This window comes from Vanellus vanellus (genome assembly GCF_965231255.1).
Source record: "Vanellus vanellus genome assembly, chromosome: 1".
Classification (NCBI taxonomy): domain Eukaryota; kingdom Metazoa; phylum Chordata; class Aves; order Charadriiformes; family Charadriidae; genus Vanellus; species Vanellus vanellus.
In genome coordinates this window covers 144,949,374-144,964,237 of record NC_138905.1, presented here as the reverse complement: position 1 = coordinate 144,964,237, position 14,864 = coordinate 144,949,374, and the positions used below count along the sequence as shown (strand labels likewise).

Here is a 14,864-nt window from a genome sequence, read left to right as displayed (position 1 = left end):
CCTATAGAGTGTTGAGGAATTTTGCTTTAAGATTTCTGGAAATCCCAACAAACCACATCAACTGAAATCTCTCTCATCCACATGATGGTTGAGCTCATTTAATCGAAGTATTTTAGTATGCAATACACCTGCACAGTTTAGTTACACAGATTGAGTTACATTTCTACTTGAGATTACTGCCCAAAAGAGAATTCTCTTGCTGTAAGTGTCTTTTCAGATGTTTGTCATTATTTTAATAATAGTTTCAAATGTACCAAGGAATGCCATAATGAGTTTGTTCATAAATAAGTAGTCTTAAACCACTGCCAATTATCAAAAAACACCATAAATTTTACAGGTGAAATGTTCAAAATTAACAAACATAAGCAAATACATTTTTTTAAAAGGAAAAAGTCTTTTTAAAGCTAGGAAAGTGACAATCGAAACAGAAATTAGGAACTAAAGTGTTTGACAAAATTCTTACTGAATTGAAAGACTGTGCGTGGCTGTGTGTGGCTGTGTGCACATGCACAGTGTATAAATAACAGATAGCACTGTAATCTGATTACAGTGTACTGATATGTTAAAAACTGAACTGACTGACAATTATAAGGAAATCTGCATGCATTTTCTTAGTGTTCATACCAGAAAAAGAAAACCATCACCCACGTTTAAAAGGCTGGTAACATTTTGACACTTCCTGACTATCTCTACAACTCATTCAGGCCTAACAAAACCTGGCTAAAATTAGGGACATAAATACTTTTCTAGAAAAAAATTATAACTCGAGAACCTCATACATCTATGTATAGTGAGAAAAAACTGTTATCCCATATAAATTTTCAGTAATTGAAATTAAATCAAACTGTCTTTGAAAATGAACAATTGTACCATCTTGATAGGGTTTAATTCTCCTTCTAAAGTCACTTTGTAGTATTATACAGTATAAGAATTGTCTGATTTATAGTGCAGAGAGTCCAGCTTGAAAATTGGAAACTAATGTGAATGAAAGAGATGACAGAAATATCTCTTGCTTGGTCTTCTGCAGGGCTTACAGAGGTCACACAGAAGTGCCGAGTCTGGTAATGAAACTACTTTTATTGCATGGCCTAAATAAGTCACTTGAATATATATGCATATATAATTATCAGACTGTTAAGTTCAGAATGTGAGCCTGTCTTAGAAAATTGTGACACTGATACACTCAGACAATAAAGATTGATTACACTGTCCTGAACCTGGTGTTTTGTACCAAGAAGCATATGTGTAACACTGTCAAGCTGGAAAATTTTTGATTTTCATTCACCATTATCAGACAGGATTATCAAAACTTCTTTATCAGATATTTTTTCAAGACTTCTATATCAGATATTATTACACATTTTTTCCAGCCTTCTTTTAATGTAATAAAAAAAAAAAAAAGAAAATATCAAACTGAAGTTCTCTTTTTTAAAGTCAACAATTTTAACATGCACTCACAGAATCCTCTTAAAATTAAACCCCAGTGATGAAGGATGGAAGGAATATGAAGAGTTTATGCTTCTAATCCGTCTAAATTCAGACTCACAAAACTGTGGCCAACACTGTGAACCTGAGCTGAACCTACTGGGTTTTATGATCGGGGATCATAAAAATAACCGAGATGTCTTGATTTTCAGTGTCCTTATTGTTAAGAGCATACTTATTTGCAAGCGCACACAAAACACCATCCTCAGTATCAGTCACTGGTCAGTATACACCAAAACCAGTGCGTCATTAACCTTCTCTCTCTGAAAATGAAATTGCAACCTTATTTATCAAGTACTAAATTGCACAGGAGGGAGCAGGAGCTCCTGGTGTTGCTTGACTCTGAAGACTCACCGTTGGCAGTAGCTTTCCCTATCAGGGGTCTGCTGTCTGTCATGAGATTTTCCTGAAGTAAAGGCCCTGCTCGCTGTGAGTAATGCTATCGCAGCCTGGCAAAAAGTCTCAATGAAATCAATCAAACAAATCTGTACAAAATGACTTTCATCATTTCAGTGTTCATGCCAACCTTTTTCCCAGCAAGAGGCTGAGGACAGGGTGGGCAGCATCCCCAGAGGGAGACTGTCAGTGGGAGAATGGAGCCTTGTGCATCAGTGCTGGGACTGGAAATGAAGAAGCTGGAAAAGCACTGTGCAACCACTTGCTGAAAATGCTCTGAGTGAGCACACTGTCTTTTCATGCAGTGCTTATTCACGTTCCACAAAGTAACACACTTTCTACTTGTTTTCCTCATTCCATCGGTAGATTGGATTTAAAAGTAAGTTGCTTCAAACATTTACTCCTCTAAAATGTGAAATGGAGTCCAGATCACATCCACCACAAATGGTGAATCATCCTAACATCAGACATTCGGGTTTGACTCATTTGCCTGCTGCAGGGATATCATTCTTTATTGCTAAGTATTCCCATTACTTAGTCCCTGTAATGGGAAAGAAGCATTCAGTGAATGGGCAAGACTGACTGTGAGCTACATGAGTCTGCCGTGCAAGCCCAAATTCACCTAACATCCACACTTTTTTTCACAGAAGTTCATGCCTATATATATAGGGTGGGAACATTTCTAGAGTAGAAAGCTTGAGCGCACTTGCTGTCTCATTTGAGGCTTGAATCTTTGCTTGTGTGGCCTGAAGCTAAATGTGCTAACGCATGCCAATGTGCCAGCAGGTATTTTAGGCATACTCTGGACACTTGGGGCCAACAGTTAGCAACAAGGATAGAAGGTCATTGCATTTAATGTGATCTTGAGACTTTTTTAATCTTGCAGCTGGAACAAAGCCTGAGACTATCCATTCTACTGACAGGCCTTCTTTGCTCTGAAGAATTTCACTGGCAACAAAGATGGCTGTGACTCACCGGGCACAGTGTTTAGGTCAGAGTTTGCCTGAAAGAATTGAATCAGTTGAAAATCTTACTCATCAAGTGCTTCCTATCATTAATTTCATTAATTTATGTTTGTAGACATTCATAATGCAAATATTAAGGTTGGTACAAATGAAGAGCGAGTGGAAATGTGTGTGTCTGTAAGCACCAGAATAAAGGGCAGAGTAAAGAGTTAAAAAAATGCTCCTTACTGAAAATAAAGGACATGTTTCCAGGACACCATTCCTGTATTGTTTATATCAAGGCCACAGCACAGAGGACTTGCCAGCAGATGACCATGCACTCTGACACCACGAGGATAACATCATGGTTGCGGCATATCACCTATACCATTACTTTTCCTGTTAGCCCACCCAGAAAATAGGCTATAGACATAGCTTATATACTCCATAGCTTATATACTATGAGCTGATGACTCCTAAAGGGTATAAGAGATCTGCCCATGAACCACAGACACAGGATAAGGACTCAGTAGCTGGTGTGCATTTTCCTGTGCTGCACACAAGTGATTCTCACCAGCCCACTTGAGCGTTCACATTTTGGTGCTTGTGAGAGCATGGGTGTGAGTGTGAGCGAATGAGATCTATGAGAGGGTGATTGTGAGTTGAAAAAATCAGCTTATTTAGAGATTTTGTAATTACATATCGCCTTCCCTTTCCCAAAAATCTCACACCGAATTTTGTTACATGAAATAACCTAAACATTAAATAGTATACATTTCAAAAAAGTAGCAATATTCTATGCTTCCATAACGCTACGCAAAGAGAAGAAAATTGGCCTTGTTTTGTTTTTTGCAGTCCACCTTAAACACGAAAAGACACTTCTGTAGTGAAATTTTAATGCTGGCATCATCAGCTACATCTAGCTACATTAGCTACATCCAGCATCTAGCTACATATAGCAGCATCTGTTTGCATTTTTGCAGATGCTTGGTTTTGACACATCTATTATAACATCTATGAGTAAGTGGTATCCCGCATTACACCTGTACAATTCCAGGGCAACTCCATTAGTGTTACTGACTGCAGTAGACTAAAAATACATGGCTACTATGTTCTTGTTTATTGTTTGGTGTAGTCTTCCTTTTTTTTTTTTTTTTTTTTTTTAAGATGTGTATACAAAACCTTAGAGAGCACATCCTGTATAAAAGCTAAATAAAATGGCATCACCAGCTTGCTAGGTGTATTATGAAATACCAACCTTCAGTGACCTTATGGTGTAAAAGTTACAGTGTTTTAGGTAAAAATCTATTGAAAGAAAGACGAAGGGAGCAAAATGTAGCAATTTAAACATAAGTATTCATGATGTTACATACTGATTTAGTAGATATTTTAGTGTATATATATGTAGTATAGAAAGCTTTAGAAAATAGGAAAAAAGTCTCACTAATATTGTCTGTAGTAGAGAAAAGAAATTCTGTACTCAGGATATTTTTGGACTTCCTACAGAAATTTACCTATCCTAACTTCAGATGTCTAAAAGATATCTCCATCTAACATAGTCACTTTATAAACTCTTTATTATCAGCAGAAAGAAACAGGCATCTCCAGAAGGTGAGTTGTCCAGCCCAGCTCAGACTGACATGAATGAACCTCTCAGAGTATTTCTTTTCTTGTCCTGCCTACAAAGGTCACCTACAGTGGCAAACTAAGAAGTAAATGTGCAGTTTTTACATGGCTGAAATTATAAGGACTTCCTCTGCCCTTCTAACATGGATCATCCCTTAGTACACACTGGAATATTCATTTAAGGAATTATTTTCCTCTTAACAAACATGTGCACCCTAAAGTTGAAGCATAGACCATCCTCAGTAATAAGATAATGAAGTATTTTTGTGATACCTATATTTTTAAGTCTTTTTCATGACCTTATTGTTTCCTTCTTATGTAAGGTAGTTCAAGTTTTCCAAGTTTTGCATTAAAAAAATCCCATCTACTTTTCTTTAAAATCTTGCAGAGCAAAACACAAACCAAAACCTTATTTTTGTTAAATGCTACTAAAACCCTGGCTCCTTCCCCCTCCTTCCTTCCCCTGCCATATATTTACTTGTACTGGAAATACTCCTCATTCATAAGAAAAAAAAAAATTACTTTCTGAAACAAAAAATGTATTAAGAAATTAATGACTTTACCTATTATAACGTGCATGCCAAGTCTTGCCAAATGCTTCACAGTTTGGTAACCAATTCCTTTAGCACCTCCAGTCACTATAGCAACCTTTCCATTTTGTGTAGGGAAAACTATATGAAGAAAAAGAAATAACACAAGGTTAGTTCCCAATAGTAACACGATTAAGAAGTTAAGATGTATTTTAAAGAGGCGTACACTTGACAGACCACTCAAGCCAGCCAGTAAACAATCCCAAAAGCAAACTCTGCATGGAAATAAAAACTATAGGGCATCCACCATTATTTACTGCAGGAGACTGAAGTTGACGACAGGAAAGGCAAACACTCAGTTCCGAAAGTTTCTCATTTCTGTTTGCATGCATTTTGTAATCCTGCAGTAACCAGCCCTTTAAAATTGTCACCTTCCATTCGTGACCGAGCAAGGTGACGGCTGTTACCAGTCAGCTCAGGGGTGGTTTACTCCATGCGTACAGGGGAAGAAAATTCCATGGGCAGCATGATATCCTGGAAACACCTTCAATGGCACCGGACAGACCTCTGCCAGTAACACGGGGGAAATGGCAAACAGCTCAGTCAGAGACGACGCAGCAAAGGGGCGGGAGGCGGCCGACCTCACCTGCACAACTGAGCCCTCTCCCTGTTGAAAATCACAGGGTCCTGGCCCCCAAAGGAAGGAGGGGACAACTTTTTGCATAAAACACCCCCACCTGCTCTTCCCACCCACCCCTGCCATCTCCCACCAAAGCCAGTGGCCGGCCCTGCACTGCCTCCACTGCAACCAGTGCTCCTTAGCCCAGGGCGACACAGGGGCTGGCGGGGAGGCCGTGCTCCCCACATCCCCTCTGCTCGGGGCTGCTGAGACCTACGACCTCCTGCATCCCCAGGAAGCCCCTTCCACCGCCGAGTGAGCCAAAACCGGCCAGGATGGCCCCGGCAGGGCGGCTGCCATCCAGCCCATGAGCCCTCACGGTGGCCACAGGCTGCCCAATGCACTCCTCCAAGATGGAGGGCGGCCTCCCGCCAAAGGAGAGTCAAGGCCTTTTAAGCAAACTGCTTGGGGGAGGCATGAATCTGGTCAAATATCACACGTGGTCTTTTTGGATGAGGTGGCAAATCTTTCATGTGAAGCACCGTGTGGTCTTCAGGCGACGGCGGTGAATTTCTATTTGCTTTTTAGAAGAAGCTGCTAGGTATTTGTACAGGGAAAACAGCGCTGAATATTCCGTTTTGCCACCGTGCGGTGTCCGTAGGCAATGTTATAGATAACAAATGTTAAAAAGATGCCGACTTCAATCTATCAAAGGACTCACTATTTTGATTTCTAGGTTTTTAGGGGATTGCTTTGTTGTACAACACAAGCTTATATTTTATAGGGCTATGAAACACAGAACTAGTGCTGATACAAGCTGCTTTCTTCACAGCAACTTCAAAAAGGACCTAGATTTCACCTTTTCTGAAATACATAGTTCTTTCCAGCACAATTCAACATGAATTTCTGTTCTCTTCAGGCAACAACGCGATTCTTCCCATCCACACAGAGTGAGAATTGTTCGCAAGTATTTGAAAGTTAATTCCTATTACAGTGATATCCATGCATGTAGGTGTCCTAAAATATATAATTCTAGCTAAATAAAACTTCACTGAGAGCTTTCCTAAAGGGCTTCAGTTTAATTACAAGCAGTCCTGCAGTTTCCACCAAAAATATTTCTCAGAACAAACTTATAGTAAAATGCCCACATTTTTTTCAATAGTTAAGCCTAGAAATTAAAGCTATATCTGATACTAAAAACTTGGGTAAATTGTCCACTCTGGGCATTTTTTTTCAATAGCTTATTACTTTACCAGACTCAGTCTTTTTAGATTATGTTTTCCTGTTCTGTTCTCTGTCAGCGATGCAGAAAAAAAAAAGGAAAAAAAAATGGTTTTTGCAGTTTTTGAAAATGCAGACAGGAAATAAAGATTTTAAAGAGGAAGAAAAATAAATGTTCTCAGTGTGAAACAAGTCGTTGTCACCTCTATGTGAGCAACCCTTGTGCCCCAGCATGACCGGATACGCTTGACATTTGGCAAGGACATATCATCTCAAGTCCTTTCAGCCATGGAGTGAAAAATCACTGCCTGAATGATTTGCGTCCATAAAAAGGGGGACCAGTATGTCCCCACTGTTCAGCATTTTAGACCACATGAAAACACGAACACATGGCCTTCTACCAAAGGTGTGCTGAGAGGAGACGGGTCTCTTAAGCAGGAACAGGGCAATATCCTTTGCAAGATGACAGACAAATCTGAAAAAAAAAAACAGTTTTTTGAGCTTTTGGTTGCTCAAAAACTTCAACACTGAAAAATGAACTCTTGAAAAGCAAACTCCCCTTTATTCAATCGAGTCCACACTGCAAAAGCCATTCTGAGGCCTCTCCTGAGGCACTGAACTGCTTTAAATCCATACAGGGAGCACTGGCATTGCCTTGGTGTAAAAGCATGAAAGGCCATTTCTGGCCACGACAGCTACATGTGTGAATTTTTCATGTGTACTTGTAAAGAAAACACCATCTAGAAGGCAAAAACGTGAGCTGAAGTGCACTAAGTAACTTTTGTTTTAAGTTTAGTTAATCCGTAAACTACGTTGAAAATCCCACTGACACGTGATAGAGCATGTTTCACAAATACAACGTTTGCTTCCTCCTCAGACCTCTCCCTCCCCGTTTATCTTTCATCCCGTTTCACCTGCATATTTGGGTATAGAATACATAGAAAAAAGGAAAAGTAAGTAATTTCCATTTCTGTTTATTTCACTATAGCTGAAAAGACATACTCCAACACCAACAAAAGGAATTCCCTCAAGAGAAATTGCTTTCCTTTGGGCCTGAGTACCTCCTCCTCCTCTTCTGCCTCTTCATGCCTCCTCTTGCTTCCTTCCCTCTCCTCACATTGTCAACCCGACATTTGGATTTCACATGTTGCATACAGGTGCTGTCACTCATTTCCATTACTGCACCACTATCTCTACCTATCAAAGAAGAAGCGATACTTTAGTGCAAAATTAATTCACTTAGAAGAAAATGAATGAAAGAAAAGGACAAAAAGAAGTCAGGACGGGGGAAGGGGCAATAACATAAGAGTAAGTCAGAAGAGCAAAGTGATAACAGGTATCACTGTGATGAAATGCTGCTTAGCAGAGGACAATAAAAGAAAATGTCCCGTCCTATCCTGTCCATGAGGGTTGCAAGGACAAGGACCATTTTTGGTCCCAATGGTCACTCAAGTCAGGTGCATTGCCAACCTGCAATGAAGAGCGTGACAAACGGACAGACTCCACTGCAGAGATGCATTCAGTGAGATCCTAAATTACAGAGAACTTTAAAACGGGCCTGTTTGTAGCAGATAGCTCCAAGGACCTACAAAAGCACTCAGGGAGGGAGAAACGAGGGCTGCAGACACATGGATAAATGGCCAGTATCTTGTTTATTTACAAGATGTGCAGTATACAGCTTCCACAGAGCATGGTTTTGAACAGACACAATACTGCATGTCACATCTCAGTACATCAGCTCACTTCAGCCAAAATGGGAAACAAAAAGAGAAAAACTGAAACAAATTGCGGGGCGACACAACACAAAACCAAAAACCCCAACAAAATAACCCCCTCAATTAGTTCTTTGTTTTGATTTTTATTAATCTTAAATTAATTTTAATCTGCAGAAAAGGTGTACTGTTTCCATCAAGACAGATACCTTACTGTAAAATGCATGTCAATGAAAATGAGACACTATAATATCAATAAAAGTGGTCAAGATCAAATCCGGGCTGCATGTGTAAGCCAGTGGTAACTACAGTGAAAGGCAGTTCATTGCTGCCCTGTTCCCACTAGAACTCCACTGTTGGGTAGAGTTTGCGAAACACCCACCTTTCCAGTGTGAAAACACCTCTTCCATAATGAAACCCCAACATCAAACTTTCAAAGCAGACCTGGGCTCAGCCTGGTTTTCCAGCAGATACTGGTTTATTTGCGAGAGGTTGAGCCAAGCGTGGCCAGAGGCTGGGAGCCCCCTGGGCAGGAGGCAGTGGGGACCCACCGGCTTTGCCACGCAGGGGAGGTTCCCTCTGGCGCTTCTTGAACCTCATTTAAAACATCCAGTCTCTCTCTCTGACTCTGCTCCTGGTAAGTATGTAGATACTGATCTCAATTGCAGAGGCGTAATGCCAGTGATCTCACCGTGGGACATGAGAACCATACAGCCCTGGTGCTAAGGAAATCCCCTGACCAAGCACTAGCTGTTAATTTCCCTTTGTGTTCGAAGAAACCAGCCTGCAGTCCTTACGTGCTGCTTTACCACGCCAAAGTCGGAGAGAGGCTTCTCCCAGGCTGCAGGTTCCGCCTGCATCCCAACATATGTGGAAGAAATAAGCCTGTCTACTTTGTAAGTGGATTAAGCCAAAGCAGAAAATAAGGCAGATTTACTCTGTAGTAAATATGTCCAGATATGAAGCTATTTTAAAGTAATTATTGTCCTTTTAAATATACTTCTCCTTAATCTGAAATAATTTCTATGTACAGAGACATCCTCACACATAGTCGATACCACAAAGACTTTAAGGCAATTCTGTAATTTTTAAAAATACTAACTAACTTCCAAGAGACTTTTTAAGAGGGCTGTCAAGATGTCTCTGCAACTGCCAAGACCACAGAGAAATAAAACAGAGCGCAGACCCGTATCAATGACCGCTTCCATATCAATGACCAGTTTCTGCCAGCAAAATCTCAACTCTGGGGTAGGAATGGGGGTAACTGAAGTAGCCAAATCAAAACAGAGGAGTTAAACTTTCTTCTTTGCAGAAATGTACTATGTGAACACTGATAATACAAACCTCAGAAGAAGAGCTCCCCTTAGGAGTTGCTTTGGTATTCTGCAATCTTTACCACACAGCCTGCTTGCAGCCAAAAAAAAAAAAATAAAGAAGAAAAAAGTATTAAAAGTTTATTAAAAGCAAATTGCATCAAATTTTTACAAAGTTCCATCTCCTAGTCTATTAATCAAGCATCTGCATTATGGAACATTATGAGTCATGTGGACATTAAAATAGAATATCTTTATATTAATCTCTTCATTAAACCCTCTTTTTAAGACATTGAAGGCCAAAGGCAGAATTTAGATTGTCTGAATCAGTCTCCAGTCCTTATCAGGCAAGAAAGACAAGCACCGCTGAAGGCATCTGAAGAGTTGGTCAGAGGGACGACCCGAGAGGCGCCAGGCTGGGACCTGCCTGCACCTCCTGAACCGGGCACTCGGCACAGGGACTTCGGTGGCATTTGTGCTGAAAAGACCCCTGCAAACAAATCCTAACAGTTATTTTTTTCCTTCCTTCTATAACTGAATAATTTACATGCAAATATTATGCCTTAAGGTAACTGGCAGAACCACAGATGGAAAAAATAAAAGGAAAAAAAAAGAAAAGAAGCCACAATGAATATTTAGTTTGATGACAGAATAACAAGTGCCAAGTTTGGAGCTGTTCCTGTATAGCAACACCGAGTGAGAAAAAGAGGATAAACTGTAATTGTCAGTCCTCATCTAACACCATAGGACAAGGCACAGTCGAGGTTTTTCTAGTTGCCTAAACAATTCATATAGCTCAGTCTACCCCGAATTATCGAGCAGTTTTTCCAATCCCAAAATACTCCAACACTTTTTCTGTGATTTATACTGTGGCAGGGCTGAGATAATAGCCTTTAAGATCCCTTTCAAAGCAGATGTAGAAAAATAACTCATTTGCTACTCCAAGAGGCAATCAGTAGACCATTGGGGATTCTACACAGCTTTCAGCAACAGCCCTTTGTGTGAGCCTTACAGTAACATCTCTGTAAACTTCTGTATTGGCAGAAAACAAGTAAACAGGGTCCAAACACAAAAAGTCATTCCAGGACTACCCTAACAGAGGACAATTTCAGGTACTCAAGTCCTGAGGAATAAACCAGACAATCTTTTTTTTTTTTTTCTCTTGTATGACACCAGTTTTCACCAGCAGAAAGGTTGCAGGCCCTAAGCCTGTGCAGATGATCTTTCAAATGCAAATGGTCTTCCCAAATTTGCACACCAAGATCTTTCCTGCCTCTGCTGCTTCCTATCACTTTCCTAAGGAACATCAATATGCAATCTAGATTGAAGCTTTTAAGGCTGGAAACCAGGTAGGTGGCAACCAGCCTGACAAGTCCTCCTGTGAAAAGGTATCTTGCTGGTTTCAGCAGTTGCAAGCCATCAGACCTTCTGCTCATGAACTGTCATGCACACACGCAGATCCACTGGCACACGACCAACAGGTCCAGTGTGTCTTGAATCAATGGATGCATCATGGAAGGGTGATCCGTTTGCCCAGGGAGAGCATCTGTTTCCAAGCACAACTGGAATTTTGCACCAGCTAGGTGACAAGCCTCCTAGCTGTTGTCTTACTTTACTTCTACAGAAGAAGTGAAAGTCAGAAATCACGAGGAAATGGATGTACCAGAGACAGGCTGGCCCTGGAATTACTCATGGGAAGGGAAAGGTGTTGAAGAACCAGAACAGCAGGAGAAACCAAACCATGGAAATGTGTCCCTTACCCTACAAACGCATAGTATCTCAAGGTGCTACTAATGCAAAAGCAGCAGCCAGATGGCTGTAAGAATTTCAGCAGCCAGGGGAAGACCTAATTTAAGATCCGTCCCACACAGCCACTGATAGGGAAAATGGATTGTTAACAAGCACTCACAAAGCCACAGCCCTGGCATCTGTAAGACCCAAGTTTCTTGTTCAACCATTGCACAAGGTGCACACAGGTCCTAAAAAGCCGCGTGCCAATGAAACAAAAACCTATAACTCACACTTACCATTGCTGGAAATCCATAAAAGCTCCATGCCCTGTACTTCAGGCTGGGATATCCTACATGGGAACACACATGCAGCCCGTGCCCTATGAAGTGGACATTTCCACAGCTGGGCAGAGCTCCCACACACATGCACCACAGGCAGTTGCAGGACCAGTGGCAACAATTTGCCTGGGCTGCCTGGACACCTGGGAACCCAACTACTACCGTACATCAAGCCAAGGCACCAGATACCCAGCTGGCCTGGACAAATAGCCAAAATGTAGCAAGGCAGTAAATGACACAAAAGCAGGAGAGTCGGCAGCTACACCAATTAGAAAAGCAGCGCACTCACCCATCTAAGGAGCTAATGTGTACCCTCATCCCTTCCCAACCTCCTCAACACAGGAACAAGTGATATCTCTTCAGAATAAACAGCAAACATCTGCTGAGCCAGACTAATGATTTTTTTTTAATTGCCAATGAAAACAACTCAAAAAAATCCCAAATTTAATCTTGCTGTAAGGTTATAGCATTTGTTTAGCTTTTTGAGGAGCATGACAGCTTGCTTATAGGGACAAAGTGCATTTGCAGGCAAGTCGACAAGCCAGAGATAGAAGTTCCCAAAATCAGCTCCAGGACTTGTCCCCAGATATCTCAATTAACACATGGGAAACCCATACTACAAAGGATTAATAAGCAGAATAACTCCTCCTCCCTCTTATTTTTCATCTCATGAACACACGGGAGAGCCTTGGGAGGTATTAGATAGCACCAAGTATTATTAGAGTGTTAGAGTTCAGTATCACAAGACCGGAGCACCAGCATCCACAGCAAGAACTAACTATAGTAAAAATATTAAAAAAAGATGCAAGATCAACTGGTGCAGTAGTAAGTAGAGAGTTATGACACCAGCATTACGGGATTGAAAAAAATGTATTTTTTATTGCTAAAGAAAAAAAAAAATCCTAAATAAGGCAGCTTTTCAGAGCAACAGCTTCTGGCACTCAAAAATCCAAGTCCTGTGATAAGAGATCTCTCTAGCAACAATGGGAAGGAGGGTGGAAAGCTGCACTAAAAATTTCATTTGCATGACACACCTATCTGCATTTCTTCTAGAGATTCTTGGAAAGACAGGATAAATGTAGATAAAGGGAGAAGTGTGTGTGGAAGGCAGGGTATGGAAGGGGAAGGAGAAGGGAGTAGTAGACTCTCAAAGACACAGGAAAAAGAAAGCTTTTTTTGTCAAGGTCATTTTCGAGTGCTTTAACACCCTCTCCCCTCTCTTCACCTTCCTCTCTACTTCCAAGCATGTAGCTGAAAGAGATGCATCTCTAAGCAATTTAATACACCTCAATCATAAATCTCTTTGTGGCAGTAGTGTCCTCAAGGCAAAAAAAGGTCCAGGAGGAGACCTGCACAGACCGCTTGGCCTATGGCTACTTACGGATGCAAATCAACAGAGGTTTTGTGCAGGGAAGATGGTGTAAGTCAAGGCACTGTAACAACAGACTGGTAGAAAGGTAAGCTACAGCTATCTCCAAAGTCATCCGAAAAATATTTCCTCTGTGCTTGCACATGTATTTTCAGTGCCCTGTTTCCTAGAGCATGTGACTGGAGTGTTTGCAAGTGAAGAAGTCCTGCCTGGTAAGGAGAGTCAAGGGAAGCTGCATTTTCATACATCTTGCGACTACAGCCTGAGTGCTTTTGGTTTATTTGTCAAACAGGATCCTCAGTAAGATTGATCCTGGACTTTGTGATGCTGCTAGACTTGTCAGAAGGGCTGCACAGAGAAAAAGATAATTGCAGTTTTCAAAAACAATATAGACGGCAATTTTCTGAACTGATTTAAGCTGTCTTTGTTCTGACTGTGAATAACATTTTCCTCCAATAAAACCTACGCAGACCTTCTGCATCAGGCTCATTGATCACATGAAAAAAGCCAATTGTTGCCTCCCAGAGAAGGAAGAAGCTGGGAACGGAGAAAACTAAAGAGGATGGTTAATCTGGGAAGTTTTCTTGCCATTTCTGAATTGGATTTCTCTAAGACAATGGGAAACAAGGCTGCATTGAAAAGCAGTTTGATGAAGCATATATCAGATCTTTTTACAATACAAGTTCAGGCTGATTTTGAGAGAGAGATATTAGGAAATTTGATCCCAACAAATATGTAGCTGCCCTAAGGTAAAAGAAAGCCAAAGTAAAAGGGAGGGTGCAGTTCCCGAGTCCTGAATCTCACTTCTGGCCATGTTTGCCATTCTCGGGTACTTTGTTCCTTTAGCCAAAACTCATCTAAAGATAAGAGATTTGAATCTAATTTTTATGAATGCCAAATAGATAGATTGAACACACCATTATACAAATCATACAGTTGGGAAATACCACAGTGCGCTATGAAAATCTGCTAAAAATTCATCAGGAATCCAAGTTTGCCCACAGTCCGCTCTGAAAGTAAAGTTCCCAACCGAATGTGTAGGAATAGGAGTGCACTCAATCCCTGGGAGGGGATGAAGGGGGGGGAGAGAGAGAGAGAAAGAAATAAGAGGTGGAAAAGTTGCCTTGGATCTACCAGTATAAATTATATTAGTGAAATTACGACTCTGCAAATTCCAGGTAGGCATCAAGCAACTTCTGCCATCACACGCTAGTCCTTATCTTAAACATCCTTGCTATTCCTGGCTTGAGCCATTTTTTTTGCTGGAGAAACACTAGTCTCAAGTAACAAGGGTATTTCAGATAAAGGCTGATACTACATATTGACAAACTTGTGCAAGAGTATTTGGCACAGGACTACCCACTGGCGTTACACCATACATGGCATATTTTGCTCCACTATGCAGTCATTTTGTCTTGGGGACAGACGCCAACTAGGGACTCGGGTGAGGCCATGAAATGCCACCTTTGCTCAGAAGAGAAGAGAGGGCTTTGCTGCTCTGCAACCAGATAGAGGAGGTGTGTGGGACACCACTGCGCTCTGACAGGAGTGGCAACTGAAGGGCACAGCATGAAGTCGTC

The 14,864-nt window shown here is 41.0% G+C and overlaps 2 protein-coding genes across 4 annotated transcripts in view; one reads left to right on the top strand and one right to left on the bottom strand.

The window, feature by feature from the left end:
- Positions 1-11,901, bottom strand: part of DHRSX (dehydrogenase/reductase X-linked) — a gene marked incomplete at its 5' end in the record, with an annotated part of 141,815 nt that extends 129,914 nt beyond the window's left edge. The window contains 2 exons of the mRNA XM_082491803.1: positions 5,015-5,122; positions 11,874-11,901. Coding sequence (XP_082347929.1) covers positions 5,015-5,122; positions 11,874-11,901 — 136 coding nt within the window. The remainder of the gene's footprint in view (positions 1-5,014; positions 5,123-11,873) is intronic.
- Positions 11,902-12,905: 1,004 nt separating this feature from the next.
- CD99 (CD99 molecule (Xg blood group)) overlaps positions 12,906-14,864 on the top strand; it is a 180,579-nt gene continuing 178,620 nt past the window's right edge. For all 3 annotated transcript variants that reach the window (XM_082498608.1, XM_082498607.1, XM_082498606.1), the window contains exon 1: positions 12,906-12,911. The gene's annotated coding sequence lies outside the window, so the exon portion shown is untranslated. The remainder of the gene's footprint in view (positions 12,912-14,864) is intronic.